This window comes from Acipenser ruthenus, chromosome 14, assembly GCF_902713425.1.
Source record: "Acipenser ruthenus chromosome 14, fAciRut3.2 maternal haplotype, whole genome shotgun sequence".
NCBI lineage: Eukaryota > Metazoa > Chordata > Actinopteri > Acipenseriformes > Acipenseridae > Acipenser > Acipenser ruthenus.
The window spans coordinates 13174250-13195326 of record NC_081202.1 but is presented as its reverse complement, the minus strand read 5'-3'; the positions used below and the strand labels follow the sequence as shown (position 1 = coordinate 13195326).

The 21077-nt window shown below is 36.1% G+C and overlaps 1 protein-coding gene across 3 annotated transcripts in view; it reads left to right on the top strand.

Moving 5' to 3' along the window:
- The window catches only part of LOC117419932 (semaphorin-3E-like), a 41543-nt gene extending 22453 nt beyond the window's left edge, over window positions 1-19090 (top strand). For 2 of the 3 annotated variants that reach the window (XM_034033335.3, XM_058985882.1), the window contains exons 6-17: window positions 1581-1697; window positions 3167-3303; window positions 4426-4540; window positions 5045-5114; window positions 6132-6276; window positions 9108-9330; window positions 9870-9961; window positions 10761-10802; window positions 11116-11282; window positions 12373-12440; window positions 16922-17061; window positions 17441-19089. In XM_034033335.3, coding sequence (XP_033889226.3) covers window positions 1581-1697; window positions 3167-3303; window positions 4426-4540; window positions 5045-5114; window positions 6132-6276; window positions 9108-9330; window positions 9870-9961; window positions 10761-10802; window positions 11116-11282; window positions 12373-12440; window positions 16922-17061; window positions 17441-17896 — 1772 coding nt within the window. In that variant the 3' untranslated portion in view covers window positions 17897-19089. Of the gene's footprint in view, window positions 1-1580; window positions 1698-3166; window positions 3304-4425; window positions 4541-5044; window positions 5115-6131; window positions 6277-9107; window positions 9331-9869; window positions 9962-10760; window positions 10803-11115; window positions 11283-12372; window positions 12441-16921; window positions 17062-17440 lie in introns of all 3 variants that reach the window. The other variant, XM_034926400.2, reaches the window with a different exon arrangement.
- Window positions 19091-21077: the final 1987 nt, after the last annotated feature.

Here is a 21077-nt window from a genome sequence, read left to right as displayed (position 1 = left end):
CAAGCACATACCAACTCTAGTCTTGTGTTCATCATGTATCTTTAACAAGCAGTCTTCATATACTGTACATTTAATCCACAAGCACACCCACCCACAGTTAAATTAATCTAGTAGTGTATGAGCAAAGCTGCAGAAAATTAGTTGATAAATGGTTTCTCTTAAAGATTTATTAGGCTTAGATTAATTGTGCCATCCCTAGGAGGAAGAAAATAATGAATTCCATTTACAGTCATACTGAAGTCAAATCATTATATGAGAGAGTAACTACCATGCTATTTCCCTACAGGGATGGACAACACCACATCACTACATCTGTTTTCAATACATTTAAATAGTTTTAGCCTTACTGTGAATAAGGGTGTAGTCTCTCTGGGAGAATATGCATCTTAGTCAACTGTATTTAATTGCTTAATCCTATAATTTTGACAAAGGTTGTAATAAATCTGAAGGTAAATAATATATTAATCTATTTCATGTTTTTGGATATACACTTTCCTGCCAAAAAAAAAAGAAAAAAAAAGCTGGATTAATCCTGCTTGGAGAAATCGGTAAAGTTCATCCAAAGGGCCTCAACTGAATTGTTAGCCTGATATTAAGCAGATCAAGGGAGGTGTGTGAAATCCCTGGGGAACTCTTTATACCAACCCCTGACCCCTCTATTGTCTATAGATGGATGACATTGCTGTCTGAACTGCATCTGCCAAAATATTCAGGCATGCCCATAAAAGAGAGGACAAACCAAGTAACTTTTCACTGTCAAAATGAAGGCTACTTGATTACATTTAGACTGTGTTTAACATTCCTTGGGTCATAATTTACTGTACATATTTAATTTTTCTGCCGCATTATTATGAAGATGAAATACATGTTGTCAATAACCAACTATGTGTTGTCTAACCACTTTTATTTTCAACTTTTTAAAAAAAATTTAAAGCAACACCCTAAATAATGTCCTTCAAAATAAGTTATATTTACAGACGCTGGTATTCACAAACAACAAATACATATAAGTACAAACTGTAAACCATGAGAAATCCACCACTACCAGGCCCTGTCTGGCAAAAAAAAAAAATTATGTCATGGTAATCTTTATTTTGTTGTAATCTGATCTCATATTTGTAATCTTCCTCCAAAAACATGTGCAGTGATAATTTATCCAACACTGCCCCCTTGTGGAAATTTCTTTTGCTTTTCAGTACAGTAAACATCTTTACTCTTTTATATAAATATGCATTTCTGCAATACATTGTTTTTGTAGTACTATATACTGCATGGGTGGCCAACCCTGGTCCTGGACAGCCACAATCCTTAATTATAAAGTTCTGAAGAATATAAGTTCATGTGTTCAATTAAATCAGAAGTGGTCAGCTCTGGTCTATGAGAGCTGCAGAATGTTCAGTTTTTTTCTTTTCCAAATTATCTTTAAATTACTAAATTGAACAAATTACCTGCTTAACTAGTCAAAATGAAATTGTTCCAAGTCTTTAGGAATTGATGATTAGGGGTCACCTATAAAACAGTATATACGTTGTGTATGCATATTGTGATAACCCTGCGAATGTCCTGCTTGTGGTCTTCAGGGGGTGAGTTATTTGTTGGGCTCTATACGGATTATTGGGGATACGATGCTGCTATTTATCGGATGGACCACCTTTCCTACACAAGAACAGAACAGAATGATGAACGGCAGCTGAAAGGCAAGTGCTTTTAAAGAACCTTAAAGCTGTATACTGTACCACTAGAAAACTGTGTCCTTAAAGAAATGATAACCAAAGAAGTTGATTTCCTTTTAAGCATGAGGGTCATTCCATGGCAACTCAACCAGTGCCTTTGCCAGTCCATCTCAGATTTTCCTAGAAAAATTCACCTGGGGGTTTTCAGACATGCTGAGTTCAGAAATGATAGCCATTATTTTTTTTTTTAATTTCCCCTTCGACCTGCGACCTTGCAAAGGTCAACCTAAAGTGAGAAAGGGACCTTGACCAGAAAAATCGAACTGGGTGCAATTTAGATGCTACCATCATGTGTAGCACCTTGTTCTACTCGTAATGAATAGGGCTTTTCAGAAAAAAAATACTAGGAGCACCTTACTCACTTCTGGCAAATTGCAAGACAAGGGTCACAGGTCAAAGGGGACATTTGAAAAAACAAAATAATGGCTATCATTTCTGAACTCAGCATGTCAGAAAACCCCCAGGTGAATTTTTTCTTCGAAAATCTGAGACGGACGGGCAACGAAATGTCCCTTTTCTGGTTGAGTTGGCATGGAATGACCCATGAGCAACATTATCACTGGTATCCTTGTTTTAAAAAAGTATTTAGTTTTCACTTCTTTGTTTTTCTTTAATTCAAAATTGAAATATTAGCATATTTTATGCAACATGTTTTAAACACAGTTTAGTGTTTATTTTAATAATTTCAAAATATGCTTTCCCAAAATAAACAGTCCAGCGCAAAGTAAATAAATATTGAAATGAGTGCAAAATCTGTTGCATATTGTTATTTGGTTTGTTATAATTAGTGTAGTTTTAATATGTTTAAGCTCCAAGGTTACCAGCAGGTGGCAAAAAGGTGTACATTTCAATTTCTGTCTTCTTACTGTCTAACTCACATAAATCAGTGAACTTGCAGGGTAGCATTGAAAACATCTTCTACCCATGCTAACACATTCCTAGGCAAGTGATATAAACTAAATAATTAATGAAAAAAAAATGCAGGGACCCCTTCAACTGCAGACGGTATTAGTCACAGGCCACTATAAAAAAAGAAAATAACACAGTAATGTGTGCATGTCATTTAGACATGTGTTGACTGAATTTTCATTTTCCCCACCCTAAATATTTACTTAGCTTTCCTGCGATTCAAAAACAAAGCACTATCTGAGAGGGGAAATACACCCAACTATAATAAACAAAACGAGTAGATTAAAGCAGGTTATTCCCTTACAGTGCTATCTAACTGCATTGTATTGTAATGTAAATTTAAATTACAGGTACTACAGGTTGAATTATATGGTTTCAATACCACTAATGCTTTTTACTGTGGGGAGGCTGCAGATAACCGTGTACAGTAGTCCTACATTCTCTTTTGCTCTTATGATTTCAGATGTTGAAAATGTCAGAGAGGGTTTGTTTTAGATTATTAGTTTATTGTTTTTGTTTTTCAGAACCCAAATTTGTTGGCTCGTATGTTATCCCTGACAATGATGACCACGAGGATGATAAAGTGTATTTCTTCTTCACTGAAAAAGCAATTGAGGTGGATGGTGGTGTGGTCTATACCAGGGTTGGGAGAGTCTGTGCTGTAAGAATTTATTATTATTATGTTATTGTGACAGAGATCGAATGATTCTTGGTGTTAGATCTCCCTCCCGACCTGCGAGGGTGCTGTGTAATGGGAACAGAGTACCCTGGACTGGATGGCCCGACCCAGGGTTAGGTGGAAGTTGGCCATCTAGAAAGGGGGCAAAGCTACGGTACACTAAATCATCGACCCGGAAGGGAAATGATGTAGCATCCGTGGATTGGAGGAGCAGGTGCTCTCATTAACCAAGGGGTCACCTGCACCGGCACACTGTTGTACCACTTTGGCACAGTTATTTAAGAAGGCCAAAAGCTGCTTTTAGGTACAATGTTCCCAGATTATGGAAAAAACTACTAACTGATATTAGCAATGCAGTCACTTAATATTTTTAAATCATGATTAAAAATTCACTTTTTTAGACTAGGATTTTATACAAAATGTTAAAAGTGCTCTTTCTTCTCTTTTTATTTCTCTACTAATATTGATGTTTTTTGTTGGTTTTGGTTTGTTTAACTATAACTTTTTCATGTTCATTTGTTTATTGTTTTAATTAATTTTATTCTATTTTTTGTTTTTATTGACTTTGAGATACTGTTGTATAAAAGGTGCTATATACATAAATACACATGCTTACTTAGTAACTTGTGGGAATCCGCATTTAGGGGTTCACAGCTTTTTGAAATGTTGGAATACATAACCTAATAGTCAGTGTATTCCAAATAACATCATGCAGAGGCTGACTATTATGTTGATGTCTTCTTCATACATTGGAAAATGATAGGTTCCCAGACTTATTACACCATTCATTAATCTAGTTATCTTATCATTGCAGTATACAGTTTATAAACTACTGTAATAAAAGCCTAGCCACACTACTCCTTCAAAATCGGCTTTGCAATGGTAATGTTGCTATGTGCTTTAAATAAACACACAGAGAGATGTAGATCTTCACCACCATACCCAATCAGGCACTTCACCCTTCTAAAATGATGAAGATGAAAATCAAATTGTATTTATGATTTTACATGGAGGTATCAGATGCCCAGATTGATGCTGTCTAAACTTGTCCTTTGTCAGATATTTGGGGAATTATCAACAATTTAATTTTTGCTTGCTCCTCAGAATGACCTTGGAGGACAAAGAATGCTGGTAAATAAATGGACTACTTTACTCAAAACACGACTTATTTGTTCTGTGCCTGGGCCTAATGGAATTGACACACATTTTGATGAACTGGGTAAATACAGCTTTGTAATACAAATTGATTGAATCATACTTAAAATAAAATGCGTGACTTATTGATATGGTAGCTTATTTCTGTAGATGTTAACGTATTCTGCCCCACCCCTCCCCCCATTATCATCATTACAAAACTATATTTGTTATCTTATTTTTTGTATATTTCGTCTCAATAATACTGATATGATTTGAAAGAGGAAAAACTATTGGAGCAACTGCTCTGATAGAAAACATCGATTGAGTTTTTACACAGGGTCTAGAAAGATCTGTTACCAGAAGAAACTGTGTGAAAGTTGTTTTAACCACTGCTTTAAAAAGATATCAAACCATCTGGACTGGACTTACTGACTTCACAGCAGACTTCTCCAAATGGTGGTATAGGGTGTACTGTGCAACCCGCGAGGTAAAACAAGTTAAAACACCCTCTTACCCAACATGTGCCTTTGAACTACATATTTACTAAAATAAAGACAACCACTAAGGTCTTTCATATGTTTTCCAGAGGATGTGTTCCTACTCCAGACAGGAGATGATAAAAACCCTGAGGTTTTTGCCCTATTCAGCACTACAAGGTCAGTGATTTGAGCTAAAGTGCAGTCGTCATGTACAGATCACAACCATAACACAATTTGCTGAATGCAGACTAAATAAGCAATGTAGATTAATTATATTTTAAATTCCAAACATTACAATAGCTAAATTGAAATATTGACATATACAGTACAACCACAGCACCCTTATTAACATGTACCTACCGCCCTCTGGTGAGCATGGAACAAACCCTTCTAGGTTCATTGACCTCTGTGTCATGCAACAATCTCCTCAAAAGCTATGTCCAAAAAAGAATATTTTGACAAAACAAAGAAATAATTAATTAATTACCAGCATGTTTGTAATACATATGTTTTAGTCTGAAAGGATACATTTTTGTATTAATTCAGTTGAACTAATAGATGTTTATAATCAGGTAGTGCATGTGTGTCAACGTGCAGTCATACATGGGGACATGCGCACTGTATATAGGCGCTATTCTCCAAACAGATCATGATTCTCATTTGTTCATAATTATTTCTGAAGTATGCTAAACTAAGAACACACAGTGTATATTATAATATTACCTGTCTCACACATGTGTCTTTTAAAATGTATATCATATACCATTTGTTCTTAAAATCCTACAGTACAACATTGCAACTTATTTTTGTATTATTGAACAAGAATGAGTAAGACGAAATCGGATTTAAAGCCTTTAGTACGTCTCTTGGAAAATGCCACCAGTTAGTCTTAACCTTTAACCTAACAGCCAACATGTGCACCAATCTGAAATCTGTTTTTTTAACTGATAGGATATCGATTGTTCTAAACATGTAATGCTGTGGGACTGCGACGGTAGACAATGAAAATGCCTAGCTAGAAGCTGCTAACAGTCTTGATATTCACGTAGTAGTTACTTTTCTTCAAAGTCAAGGTTTTTCCATGGTCCCACTGATCTGGGTGATTTCTATTACCATAATGTAAATAGGTGTTCACTGCAAGCATGGGGAATAGTCTACATGCATGCACTGCTATTTTGCTTTTCCTTTTTATAGCAATGTATTTAAAGGATATGCTGTGTGTGTTTATCATATGGCTGATGTTCGAGATGCATTCAATGGGCCATATGCACACCAAGAAGGACCAGAATACCATTGGGCAGCTTTTGAAGGAAAAGTGCCATTTCCAAGACCTGGATCAGTAAGTCATTTTTAAAGCCTTGTTATATATTACTACTTAAGTATTATTACTACTTATGTAGTAACATTTCATTATTCACAGGCTTCTTACTGGAAAAACTTTTCTGAAGTGAAACCTTTCAGCTAATGCCTTTGTGTCTTAACATAATGATATTTTACCAACTGTTTTGCTTTCTTTTGAAAGTTCACTTGACATCGCGTTGCCCACATCATAGTGTTAGCAATCCTATAAGCCCTGTACCGATGTATACAGTAGCAGATGCATGGTGAGTTTAAACCTATGCATAAGCCAAGAAGTGAATTTTAGGCACTTAAAGCTTGACAATGGCAGTAAAATCTTCTGGAATAATGAGGTGAATATTACATAATTTCAAATACTTTAAAAATGCCATTGAATGATAAATTCAATTCACCCATGAACAATGTCAGTGTGTCTTCCTATTGGGCTGAAGGTAACATTATCATTCTGCTCAGCTTTTACACAAATCAGTTAAATCAATTAAATTAAGTTCAGCACATTGAGACCAATCGTTGTCAAAAGTCACTTCTGAGCAACATGGTTCAAACTTGTCTTTAGGTATTGTGTTATTTATTTGCAAGCAAGTAATTTGGAAAAAAAAAAAAGAGTTTTCTTCCTAAGTAGATCTCTGCCTACATCAGCCCTTTACTGTATTTGTACCTATGAAACACTATTAGGAAATGGAATACTTGCTGACCTTTAAAATATCAAAAGGTTAAGATATCAACTTAAACATCTTGTGATATGTGGCACCAGCGTGCTGCTGTTAAATGGAAATTTAATGTGTGGTCAGGAATACTACTGATGAAACCAAAAATGAAAAAATAAAAGAAAAATATTCACTTTTGGAACGCCTTCTGTTTCCAGCCTAATAATGTCTTTCATAATTCAAATAATAGAGAAAATACTGTAGGTCTGGCCTGACTCTTCTTTTCTACCCCCTTGGTTTGCGTCGGATTTCATTTCATTTGATTGATTTGGTTTTAGAAAGGGGGATCCATCCATTTTGGCTTTTCAATCAACGCCTCAGGAATGACAAGGGGCTTCTGGGAGAGTTCTGGGGGAATATGGTGCAACCATAGTAAAGCTACTTTTATCAAAAACACATGGGCATATCTTGAATTACAACAGATGAAGTTTATATTGGAGAACATTTTAAAATCTAAAAGTCTTCTTTCCTCTCTTTGCAATTACATTATTTTCCGCTTTCTGTCCTCCCACTAGTTTCATATCTAGATATAGTGGCTGTGACTACTGTAAATTGCAGAAACGCTTACAGCAGACAGGCAGTTTTAAAGAGTTTTTACTGAGCCTCATTTACAGTAGTAGCAAAGCAATAAAAGTGATGAACTTATAATCTTGGGTTTGTAGTTTTGTATTATTATTTAGGCAAATACCTGTATGTAAGAGGGGCGGATATCCCCTTGATTGAGACGATGGACACAGGAGTTATTGTTGGCAAATGCCACACAGGCTTCCATATTTACTTATTCAATTTTAAAACAAATACAAAACAATAATACTTTGGTTGCTATTGCATGTGTTGGACACCAGGGCATCAGCGATGACAGCCCAGGTGTGGGGGGTCTTCACAGACACACACACTCACCGAAGTACCAGTATGGTAGTAAATGTGTGAAACAGATATACAGTATGCAGTGTAGCAAGAACACACACACACACATACACACACACACACACACACACACTTGCATTCCTATATTTGTGGGGACTTCTCATTGACTCTCACTATATTTTTATTTACTATTTCTACCTCCAGTCAGACAAAACTCCACACAGGGTGAAAGCCAACAACAAACTAAGTATTTTGACACTTTTATAAAAACATTTTTAAAGCATTTTTAGTTCTTAAAACCGTGTTTTACAAAGTGGGGATGTCCCCAAAATGTTGGTTTTTCAGAAGTTGCTATCTTCGTGGGAACATTTTCTCAAATTCTGTCCGCACATTGATAGTAATACCTGCCCCTCCCCCCAAACACACACACACAAATGCAAAATAAACCACAGTGAAAACAAAACTAACAAAACAAAAGGTGGCCCACAAGTGGCTAATCGCTGCCTCTAGTAAAAGGAGGGTCCTGCTCCGGGAACCTTCTGTGTTACACAAATCATAAAATCCCCAAATCTATAAACTTTTCTTATAATTAAATGTTTCAGCTGTCCTGGTTGAACACATAGAGACAACAAAAATGAACAAAGCATCTCCCTTTGAACAAGCACTCAGTGTTGTGGTTCATAGCCGACCCGTCTCTCTCCAACGCATGCATCCGGCTGGAAAATTATAAAGGAGTGTGTTCACTGTTCATTTATAGTCAGGCGCTTATTGAGACATGCTCACCAGCCAGTCAAGGATTCCTTGGTCATGCCTTCTTGTGAAACCACACATCTGGCATCACGTCTGACGCCAAGCATCCAAACTCCACCTGCAGCACCACGCATAAGCCAGAGAAGACAGTGATGGAACTCTCCCTGCTACACCATACTAAAGACAATATGTTTATTACCTCCTTATAATCCCATCAGTGTCACTAAAGCAAAACTAAAAAAATGTAACCAACTACCTCAAATTTATATATATATATATATATATATATATATATATATATATATATATATATATATATATTTATTTATGAACATGTGTATTAATATAATATTACTGAATAAAGCAAAATTAACCCTATGTTGCTGTTACATTTAATATAATGTACTATAGTCCTGCTTGATTTATGCATCTGTACCACTTCCATCCACCTCACAATGCTCATTTATTCTCGTCGTTTTCCCCTTAGTGTGCCAGTAAGATGAATGGAGGTCAGTACACCAGTTCCAAGGGTTACCCAGACGATGTCCTTCGCTTTGTGCGTGCTCACCCTGTAATGTACCAGCCTGTCTACCCTGTAAACAAGAGACCGGCTCTTCTCAAAACAGATGGGAAATACAATCTCAAACAGATTGCTGTGGACAGAGTTGAAGCAGAAGATGGACACTACAATGTTCTTTATGTAGGAACAGGTAAAGAAGAAGGGAGACATCTGCCAGGACATTTTGTTATAAACTAGTTATAAATCCAAGCTGGGCCAGCCTTAGGCAGTGATGATTAAGTGCGGGGTCCAGAACATGAAATTAACGCTACAGTAGCAACCACATCTTAAAGTTAGGTGCAGTAGGCCTATTGAAAAATACTGTAAGTGAGTTCTGACATGTCGACGACAAGAATAACCAGGCAGAAATAAATACATAAATAAATAATAATAATAAAAGTCCCCCTTTGACATTGTGTGCAATGTCACTTTGCCATCCCCCCACCCCCCCCAATTAGTTTTTAGTGTTTTGACAACAAAATGTTGCTGGTTGCTAAGGAATAAAAAAATATGTTTAAAAAAAAATTAAACATGTCAACCCTTGCACTTCAAAAGGCACCTCCTTTTATTAATTATTACAATGAACCTAGCGGCACTTACAATGATAACTGGTTCTGAATCATAGCTTGATGTTGAATCCTGATTTATTTATTTTGTATTAGAGAATTTTTGTTTTTATTTATTTTTCAGACAATGGTGTTGTACTAAAAGTGATCACAATATACAACAAGGAAACTGAAACTATGGAAGAAGTAATTCTAGAAGAACTGCACATTTTCAAGGTAACTTTAGTATTTAATCTGAAATTTTGATATGGTCATACCTTGTAAATTCTCCAGTGTGACTCATCTGGTATTTGTGAGTCATTTATCAGAGACATTTGCTGTGCTACAGTATTTTGCAGATTTTGTATTAACAGTGACACTATCACAACCTTGATAGAGAATATGTGACATGGAGTACATTACAGCACCACTGTGCTAAACTGCGTTTTTTCAATGGGACTCATTCCTTGACATTTAGGTTGTGGATACACCAATACATTCCATATTTGAAGGCACAATTCGAGGTCTGTTTGCCGTCTTTTATGTTTACTGATGTCATAATTTGAGGCCAGTATTTAAAACAGCTTAAGGGAGGTGACCTGCACTAAAAACTGAAGTGATACCATATGCTTGAGTGAGTGAGGGGTCTGAGTGGAATAGAACCCTCCTTGAGGGACACCATCCATTATTTAATCTCACTCATACCCATCAAGTGTGAGTGATGTCTCTGAACATAGGATAATGAATGCCAGCCTTTGTGATAAGGCCCCCTAAATAAGGAATGAGTAAAGGGCGTACTCACTTCCTCCAGCCACACCCCAGCTGCACTTATGCATGGATATTAAAAGTTCAAGTGATGTCTCTGATCATGGGCCTTATTTTGTTTTACTATCAAAAATGCAATTCGTTTTTTTTTTTTTTAACTTTCATCAAGGATGTTAATTTGTTGCAAATTTGTGTTATCCTATCTCTAGTTAATAATGTAGTAATATTAATAATAACAGTAATCATTTTAATTTTTTTTTTTTTTGTTAAGGTTCCTGTCCCGATAGTGGCAATGGAAATTTCTGTTAAAAGGGTAGGTTCATTATATAATCTGTATTATAAAAGAGATATAAAAGTTAACAGCCATTCTTTAAGATCCAGCTATTGACAATGCTTTTTATGTTACGCATTTTTGAAAGGGACAGTTCTAAAATGCAGTGAATGTTATTCAAAATGTTTTGGCCATGCTCCTCAACAACATCTATTTTTTTTTTTTATACTGATTTAGTGTGACATGTTTTGTTACCCAAATATTGAAGTCATGTTCATGTTTAATAACCTTAGTTCTTTTAAATATGTTCTGGGAACAAATGTTCAATGAACTTTAACACTCAATTCCCTTACAGCAGCAGCTGTACGTCGGTTCTGTATCTGGAATAGCTCAGGTAAAGCTCCATCAGTGTGATGTGTATGGAACAGCATGTGCTGACTGCTGCCTGGCCAGGGATCCATACTGTGCCTGGGATGGGGTGACATGCTCCAGATATTACCCAGATGGAACACTCACTAAAAGGTAACACACATGTTGTAAGCTTTATTTTTTTATAGAATTGGTTCAGTAAACTATTTATTTCAAATGAAAAGTTATTTCATATCTGGAGGTACAGTATACTGTTCCTTGAGAGTTCACAGGGGCATTTTCCTTTTCAATTCTTCCACAGTGCGTGTATTATTATGCCAATAAAAATACAAACATCAGTACAACCCTTTCCTGTAAAGAATTGCAGGTTATACACTGAATCCAGGGTTCTGTGTCCTGGATTCAGAGACTTATTGGTTCTTAACAGACCAATACGTCAGTTTTTTGGCGAGCAGTGTCTAAAAAGTGATAATCAGTTTCCCTCATGGTTCTAAAAAGTTTCCTTGATGCTTTACTCATGTTTATAGCTAATGGCTTTTGGGTGCTTATCAAAGTATCTTCTTAATTGTCAAAGCATTTTCACTGAGCAAATAGAAAGCAAGTATTGCACACATGTAGCCTATGCATTCTCAAACAGCATCTTCATTAGGACATTCCGTTTTGTTTCAATTAGAGTGTATGCTCACATAATGCAAAAATGTCATAATTACCATTATGGCACACTTTTAACAATCTTCTTTAAGAACTGTAAAAGATATAGCTTTATTTTTACTTGTATTAATTGTGTCTGTTAGTTAAGAAATCCTTGTTACCAAGACATCTCTTGAACAATTGTGTAAGACTTTGTGAGTGATCTTTTTTTAATGTCCTGGGGCCACTGTTTGTCTTGCAAAGACTAAACAGGAACTACATTCCATTGACAGTATTTAATGCATTTCTTTGAAAACATTACATTATTCTAGAACACAAAATAGACAAACTGACAATCAGTTTTCATATAAACACAATTAAACCTTATGTACCGCATATTATTAAAAATGCCAGAAAATGGATGTTCACCTTAAAAAACACATTAGAGACAATTTTACATCTCTAAGGTTACAGTGTAATTACGGCAGCATTTTCTTCCACAGTATCTGTGAAAGAACTTTAAAAAGTAAACAAATGTCAGACGGCAGGGTGTCCTGATTGCTGAACTGCACGTATATATATATATAATTTGTGTTGCATATTATTTATGCAGACGCTTCCGTAGACAAGATGTCCGTCATGGTAACGCAGTGCAGCAGTGTCGTGGGCAGCATATACACGGTATGTACCTCAACAAAACTGCTGTAGTTTACAGTATGCCACTGCCAGATAGGTGAGAATGTCAGGAATTAAGTATATATAGAAGGGTGAACATTTTAAAACAGTCACCTAAACTAAGCATCTACTGGTTCTTACCAACCAGCCAGTGTTTACTCTTATAAAGGTTTGCCTGTATTTGCAGTTTTCCCATGGTTATACTATGTATGCTTTTTCCATGTTTTTTTTTTTTTTTTTAATATGATATACTGCACCTCTCTGGGCTTTACAATACTATGTTTTACCATGCTTTCACTATGCTTTATTACACTTTGCTGTGTTTTTTATGATAGGAAACTTTTACAAGGGTAGTGTCTAAACTAATTTCCACATATATGTTTCGTTGCATATATAATAATGTCAAGCAAAAAAAAGCCTGTTTCATATAAAAATAAACTACTAAACAAATGTACACTACTTCATTCTTTAAGTTCTGTTATTGTTTGTCTCTGTATTAAATGCCCTCATTACTGAAATTCAGTAATGATAAGGAATAATGAGAAACTGTGCAGTCTCAGTGATCATTTCAAAGCTAACATTGCTGAATCATTTTAGCATTCATTTTAAATGTAAGTTACAATGATTAACCCCTTTCCAGTAAACTATGATGAGACTATGATGTGACTCGTATGAGAGTTGGAGCCATGTCATTTTTATTTAGACAATTGCATGGGTTAGAATTCTTTTCAGCTATTTACCTTGCTCAGTTTGTCCAGCCCATTTTATACATTTAAACATAAACTGCTGTCCTTAATCAAACACATTACAGTGCTCCCCCTTTATAACGCTGCAATAGGGAGCCATAGTTAAGAGACTGTGCTATTTGTGTTCCGCCTTATAACTAGGCCCTGTGAAAATTGCAATTTCACGGGCTGCACGGAAATCATGAAATTAGCCAGTATTCTTTAGAAATAAAAATAATTTCATAATTATTTGTATTTCATACAAAAAAAATAACGGTACAGCTCTGCTATGTGCCTGTGTGTAATATTCGCCATGCAGAGTGCTGTGCAGTGATGATGTCATGTCACTATGCAATCTAAGTGAGAAATTAAAATACTACGCACTGTAAACAAGAAAATGGATGTCTCTAAAAAGGCTAAAAATGTGTCTGCAGCAGATCACGTAAAGCAGTATCCAGCAGAAGTTTTACACAGCGATGGAGGTAAGCTCTTCTGTATATCCTGCAATGTTACTATAGATCACTACCGAAACTAGTCTGTTGACAGGAATTTGATTTAGATTCAAGTATTCATCGAAAGAGAAAGGAAGAAATCCAGAGCAGTACTGTGACTGCTTTACTTGCAAAGAAACAAAAAACAGCGACTTCCATATTCCAAAAGTCCACTTATTAAATGTTGACCTGACAGAGACGTTTGTTTGCGCAAATATCCCTTTTGAAAAACTGGACAACCAAAAGTTACGGAAATTCTTCAGACAGTGTAGCAAACGTGGAATGATTCCTTCATCAGCCCAGCTGAGATGTGAATACTTACCTAAAGTTAGAGTATCACAAGCAGGAGATTATGGAATTGGTAAAACAGTCTGGTTGCTTGTCAGTGGTCACACTGGCGAGTCAACTGATGCACAAGATCAGTATGGGTTACACATTTTATTTGTTTTGCAAGACCTAAATGGTGAACATGCACCTGATGTACTAGAACTGAAAGCTGTCCTTGCAGATACACTTTACCTACAGGCTGTTAATTGCAACACCATTTCACAAGCTATTGTAAAGTGCTTGAATAACTTTGATGTTAATTTTGATGTCAGTGCTTTTATATGTATATTTGCTGTTTAAAAGAATAATAATCTGTACACATAATTGATATACTCTAAGCACACTCTTAAACTCAGGGGAGATGTTCAGGAGGACAAAAATATGTTTTGGACTCCTGTAAGTTGATCAGTCTTACACTGGGCTTGCAACATATCCAGATGACTTTTTTATAATCAAGAAAATGACACAGACTCATTTAATTTGAAGTTTTAATGAATCAGAGCAGTAGTAGTGCTCTTTTCGGTTTATTAAATGCTTTAAAAATTGATCAAGTGGTTGCAAGCCACTTTGGATCCCTGCTAATAGGCAACCTGGGCATTTCCAGTGCCTCTACAGATTTAACTGCATTAGTACTTTACTACAGTAATACAAGTATGGTTATTATATATTTAGCCTTCAGGCTATGCATGCATAAAGCTAAAAATGCCCACTGTTAATTCTAGAACATTCAATATATATATATATCACTCTCTTAAGACTAAAACATATTTTCTCTTCCTTATAGCAATGCATCAATATAAAAGACATACATTCAAAATAGTTCTTACCTTCCAAAATATATGGACGTGTAGAATATAATATAAGGACAGGAAAAATAAGAACTGTCTTCAAAAGGTAGAGACATCTAAATTCGACCAAACAGCAATCAGTTTTTCAGAGATCCTCAGAGCATGGGTCACATCAGCTTGTAGTTAGCAAGTTGAGCAATAGCAAATGGGGTCTTGCTCTGGGCTTATCTGGTCAACTCTGCATTCTCATTCCCATCGTCAGTTGGCAAAAACATTTACACTGAATCCATCAAAGAACTGCACACCCTTGCAACCAAGGCCTTCCATGCAAAAGGATCTAATGACTTATAGCACAATTCACATTCAAAATGATCTAGACAGCATTCAGAACTGGGCAGACACATGGCTGTGGCAGAGCAGGGCTCTGCCCTTAGAAATACTGGCAGGGAAGGAGTTAAATTCTCCTCCCTGCCCAGGTTGATTGCTTCAGGTGTGAGCAATCCATCAATTAATTATTCAATTATTATTCAGCCACCTGGCATAAAAAGAGGCCTCAGCCTCCCAGTAGGAGAGAGAGTTCTAGAAGAGAAGAAGTGGTTTTGTGTGTGCTGTGTTTTGTAGTGTGCTGTGTTTTGTAAGTTTTTTTTGACCAGTGAAGGCAACGCCCAGCCTGGAAACTTTATTTGTAAGTTTTGTTTTGTGTTTATTATTTTGTGTTTAAAACCTTTGTTTTTCTGGCCCTTGTGCTGATTTATTTTGTATTTTTGTTAATTAAAAAGCTTTATTTTGAACGTTTAAACTGTCTGAGTCTCAAACCTCTGTCATCCTTGTCACAATGGCAAATTAAATTTAATAGAGAAAAGTGTAAAGTATTGCATGCAGGTAATAAAAATGTGCACTATAAATATCATATGGGAGATACTGAAATTGAAGAAGGGAACTATGAAAAAGACCTAGGAGTTTATGTTGACTCAGAAATGCCTTCATCTAGACAATGTGGGGAAGCTATAAAAAAGGCCAACAAGATGCTCGGATATATTGTGAGAAGTGTTGAATTTAAATCAAGGGAAGTAATGTTAAAACTTTACAATGCATTAGTAAGACCTCACCTAGAATATTGTGTTCAGTTCCGGTCATCTCGTTACAAAAAGGATATTGCTGCTCTAGAAAGAGTGCAAAGAAGAGCAACCAGAATTATCCCTGGTTTAAAATTATTTGTTTATTTAGCAGACGCCTTTATCCAAGGCGACTTACAGAGACTAGGGTGTGTGAACTATGCATCAGCTGCAAAGTCACTTACAATTACGTCTCACCCGAAAGACGGAGCACAAGGAGGTTAAGTGACTTGCTCAGGGTCACACAATGAGTCAGTGTCTGAGATGGGATTTGAACCGGGGACCTTTTGGTTACAAGCTCCTTTCTTTAACCACTGGACCACACAGCCTCCCAGCCTCCCTGTGGAAAAGGCATGTCGTATGCAGACAGGCTAAAAGAATTGAATGTATTCAGTCTTGAACAAAGAAGACTACGCGGCGATCTGATTCAAACATTCAAAATCCTAAAAGGTATAGACAATGTCGACCCAGGGGACTTCTTTGACCTGAAAAAAGAAACAAGGACCAGGGGTCACAAATGGAGATTAGATAAAGGGGCATTCAGAACAGAAAATAGGTGGCACTTTTTTACACAGAGAATTGTGAGGGTCTGGAACCAACTCCCCAGTAATGTTGTTGAAGCTGTAACCCTGGGATCCTTCAAGAAACTGCTTGATGAGATTTTGGGATCAATAAGCTACTAACAACCAAACGAGCAAGATGGGCTGAATGTCCTCCTCTCGTTTGTAAACTTTCTTATGTTCTTACAAAAGGAACGTGCCAGAACTGTCGTGACACCATACCACCTTATAACCTGTTCCACAGTATAACGGACCACCTTATAAAGGGGGAGCACTCCATTATGTTAACCCTAACCATTCTTTCTGCTGTATCTGCCTTGGTAAATAGTTCAATAATGAAGGTACTTTCTGTTAACATGTTAAACAAATAAATAGTCCCTCTTAAAATGAAATATGATTAACCTTAACCTTAACCTAGACCGGTAAATAAAACACAACAAAAATATAATATTTTATTAATGAAATCCCATTGTTTCCTTAGGGGGGGGTTCTGAAATGGCTGATGAGAGGCTGGTTTATGGAATTGAACACAACACTACACTACTCGAGTGCACACCAAGGTCTCCACAGGCAAACGTTCTCTGGTTTATACAAAGGAATTATGACAACTGGAAGGATGAAGTAAGGCGAACTTTGCATAGATTTAACACTTTGCAGAATATTTTTAAACTCTTTGTCTGTCCCTGTTCCTAAAACTTTTTTTTTCCCTGCCAGTATTTAACATTTTAAGTTTACAAAACTTATCATATTCAGTAGGGTATGTGTTAATATACATTCTTCTCATATCTGTAATCCACAATAAATCTTTCCTTTGGTCAAATTCTATGTGGTGCAATAGTAAATGCTGTACATTATCAAAACGTAAAATTTTAAAAAGTACTTATAAAAGTCATTGTTTTGCGCTAGGTTTGTGTGATAGAAAACGCTATTTTGGTATCATATATTGACCCCCCCCCCCCCCCCCAACCCCTGCCCCTGTGCTTTTCTTTTGTGAATTTAGGTAAAAACAGATGAAAGAATTGTAAAAACAGACCATGGCCTTTTATTCCTGAAACTGCATCGAATGGATGGTGGGACTTATTTTTGTCAGACAGTGGAGCATGGCTTCATCCACACAGTTACTAAAATCACCCTGGAGGTCCTGGAAGAGGAGAGAATTGAGGAAATGTTTAATAAAGACGATGAGGAAGAGCTACACCATAAAGAACCTTGCCCTGCACCGCAGGGGTTGTCCCATGGGTCCAATAGGCTTTGGTACAAGGAGTTCCTTCAATTGATAGGATATAGCAACTTCCAAAGGGTGGAGGAGTACTGCATGAGGGTCTGGTGCACAGACAAGAAACGGAAAAAGCTCAAAACACTACCAACCAAATGGAAATACTCCCAAGTACAGGAGAGGCAAACCAAGACAAGAGGGGAACGCCACAGAAGTCCTAGACATGCCCGGGATACTTGATGATTGTAGGAATTTTACTGGAGATTTCTAGTAAAATGTGCTTAAGAACATTGTGACTTTTATATAACACAGACACCCGTGTTATGCTTTGTGTATTAAAGCAATATTTTCTATAAGTACTCTGAAACTACACAAGGATATGTCTATCTGGAATATGGTCAAGCTATAATACTAATTAAGAGCATAATTGTTCAAAGATGAACTATTTACGCAACAAAATGTTTCTGTTAATCTGTGTACAGGTCATTGAATCTGGTTGTGTAAATTCTTCAATAAAAAGTACAGTAATGGTGACCTAAATCCAGTATTACTTACTGTAAGCTACTAAGCATTTACTTCTGTTGCCTTAACTGGAATTATATAATGTTAACGATTTATAATAATAAAAAAAAAAAAGCTTAAAAAAATAAAACTTTTAAAGCACTTTCTTAGCTTACAGCATTTAAAGAAACTATGATAATGTTTATGCAGAGTTTGGACTATACGATATTTATCAGGCCGCTTTCTATCTTGGTCTACAGCAGGGGAAACATAACATCCCTAGCTTACATTATAGGTATGACACCATCATTCAGTTACATAGCAAAACAAAAAACTATTTGCATAGATCATCAAGGGAACACATGGTTGAACAATGTACAGTGTGCATGTATTGATAAAGCGCCTTTAGAGTTACTACCATAATGTTACGTAATTCCAGTTTTACATTTGCTTACTTATCTGTTTGTAGAAAACCTGTTACTAATCAACAGGCTGTTTGCCTCCAGGTTTAGAAAAGCATGAAGCAAAAATTATGAAGCAATGTTAACCCCATGTTCAAAGTCCACAATGCAATTCAATATTATTCAATATTGTAAACAAGAAAGTACAATATGCATTCCTTATCATTTTAATGTGTAAGGTAGTTTTAGCCATCAGCCCCATAATGCAAATTAAAAAAGAGTGTGTCTTTGGAATACAACTAGGTGTAACAAGTTTTGATTTGGGTTTGTGAAATTCACTCCTCAGTGGCAAACTGGGGTAAATGCATTGTGAATCTGACAGGATAGAGCTAAGTTCAGTATTTACCTCTGGGATTTTTATACAGCATCATTTTATTGATCTCATGCTTTAAACTAAAGCTGCCTGTCTTTGATGAACTGAGAGTGAGCGTTTCATGTACAAGCATTTGAAGGAAACTTGGAGATAACCCAGGATTCGCAAAGTATTACAGAACATGCTGTGACATTGCCAAACTTTTTTTTTTTTTTTTTTTCAAAAAATTCTCTCCCATCCGCTGTTAAAACTGAAAAAACAACAGCAGTGTGCAGACATGTCAACCCCAAAGTGTTCATGCCAGTGAGACCAGTGCTGAAAAACCTTGGGATTGATGAAAAACCTTAACCTAGACCGCTAGATTTTTATTTAATTTTTTTTTTTTGGGGGGGTGGGTTGCTCTTGACGGATCAAGATTTTTGCGCATGGCTGACAGCAATGCCACTGGCCTAGATTGTAAGGGCTATGCACACCGGGAGCAAAGCAAACAACACGAATACAGCATGGCCATGAAAAGAAAATACTGTCTGCTTTTGCTCCTTTTGTGTAGATGAAATAAAATAAATAAAACAAAGAAATAGTTTGGGTATACCACGCACTAAAAAAAAAATAACTGTGAATGTTTATATCTGGTTTAACATGTAAATTATTCAAAAGGAATACATCTACACATATTTCTTTGTACTGTACATACTGAGAAAATTAGTTTAATATACTTTTTTATTGATTTTTTAGTTTTAATAACATCTTCAGTTAGTGTGTGAATGTGATTATTATTATTGGTCAACATTATCAAAACAAAGAAGCGTCATTTTACAGAAATACGAAACCAGTGTGTGGCGCACCCCGTCACTTTGACTAAAATTAAGGTGAAATAAAGAGAGATAGACAGACCATCAATTTCCAATTGTTCTGTTATGTCTTACCATATGGCATCTTTCTTTTTGTTGTTTTTATAACCACTGACACTGGCATCATAAAGAAAATTATATTTTTCGACTTTAACAATTAAATTCTCATTTCTCTTTCTGCGTGAACAAGACGGTGACAGACTGACAGCCTCTCCTTCGACTCTGCCTGAGTAATGACGTGTTGTGTACAGAAACACAGAAGGCTTGCACAGACAAGCCGTCAGTGTGAGACAACAAGGCAATTCTCTTTGGAGTAAGGGGGGAGTTTGCGTAGCAGCTACAAGTATATAGAGTGGTAATGTACACCTCTTCATGGTGACCCCCCGCCATCTGATTTTTAAGAAAGCAGATAGGTAGTATCCACATTTTGAAAGCATACTTTGATTTCAATACTGCATACTCGGTTGATGATGAAATTGTGAACTGTGACAAATGCAACTCAGTTTGTGCTGAAAAGAAATGCATTCTGAAGGTGAATGGCTGCACATACTGCATAGCCTCTTATACTTGACAATATGCCAGTAAGTAGCTATCGATTGACATAGAAACTAAGGATTCGATACAAGAAAACTGTACCACCAGTGCAAAGTCTTCCTTTTCAACAAGTAAGTGGCTTCAAAGTTCAGTGGTTCTTGCTTCTGTTGCAAAGCAAAACTTTGAGTTTGTCTGGAGTATTAAAAGGGCCAGGACTGAGTAGCCTTTTTCATTCCATTCAGATTATTTGACAATGTGACTTTTCAAACCTGTTAGCCCTGTCTACTCTACATATAAACAACTTGGGTAGCAGTAGAAGCAGTTGTTTTGTAATAGTTTTATAACATTTCAATTGTCTTTATGCTGGAGACAAACTTTGCACTTGTAATTACTGTAAAGGAAAACATTCAAGCAATTTGACAATGTCAATCCAATGCCAAAATGTAAGTCATATTAATGTGACCCATTTATATAAAGACATACATAATCTGTGATGTGAAAAAAAGCTATTAAAATTATTTGAAGCAGCTTCCTCTTTTAAGCAGTAAATCTCTGTAAAAGTACAATACATATTAAAACATGTTAGTTTAGACTAAGTCAGTACTACTACGACTAATTTATTATAAACTAGAAACCTTTGCCAGCTTTTGTTACTATTTTAGCAAATATATGTGTGTTTGTTTATTGTTGAAAAGGGACAGTTAATTGTATTTTAGTACCAAGCTGTTTTCTTCAACATTTTTGTTTTTGGTCAGATAGAG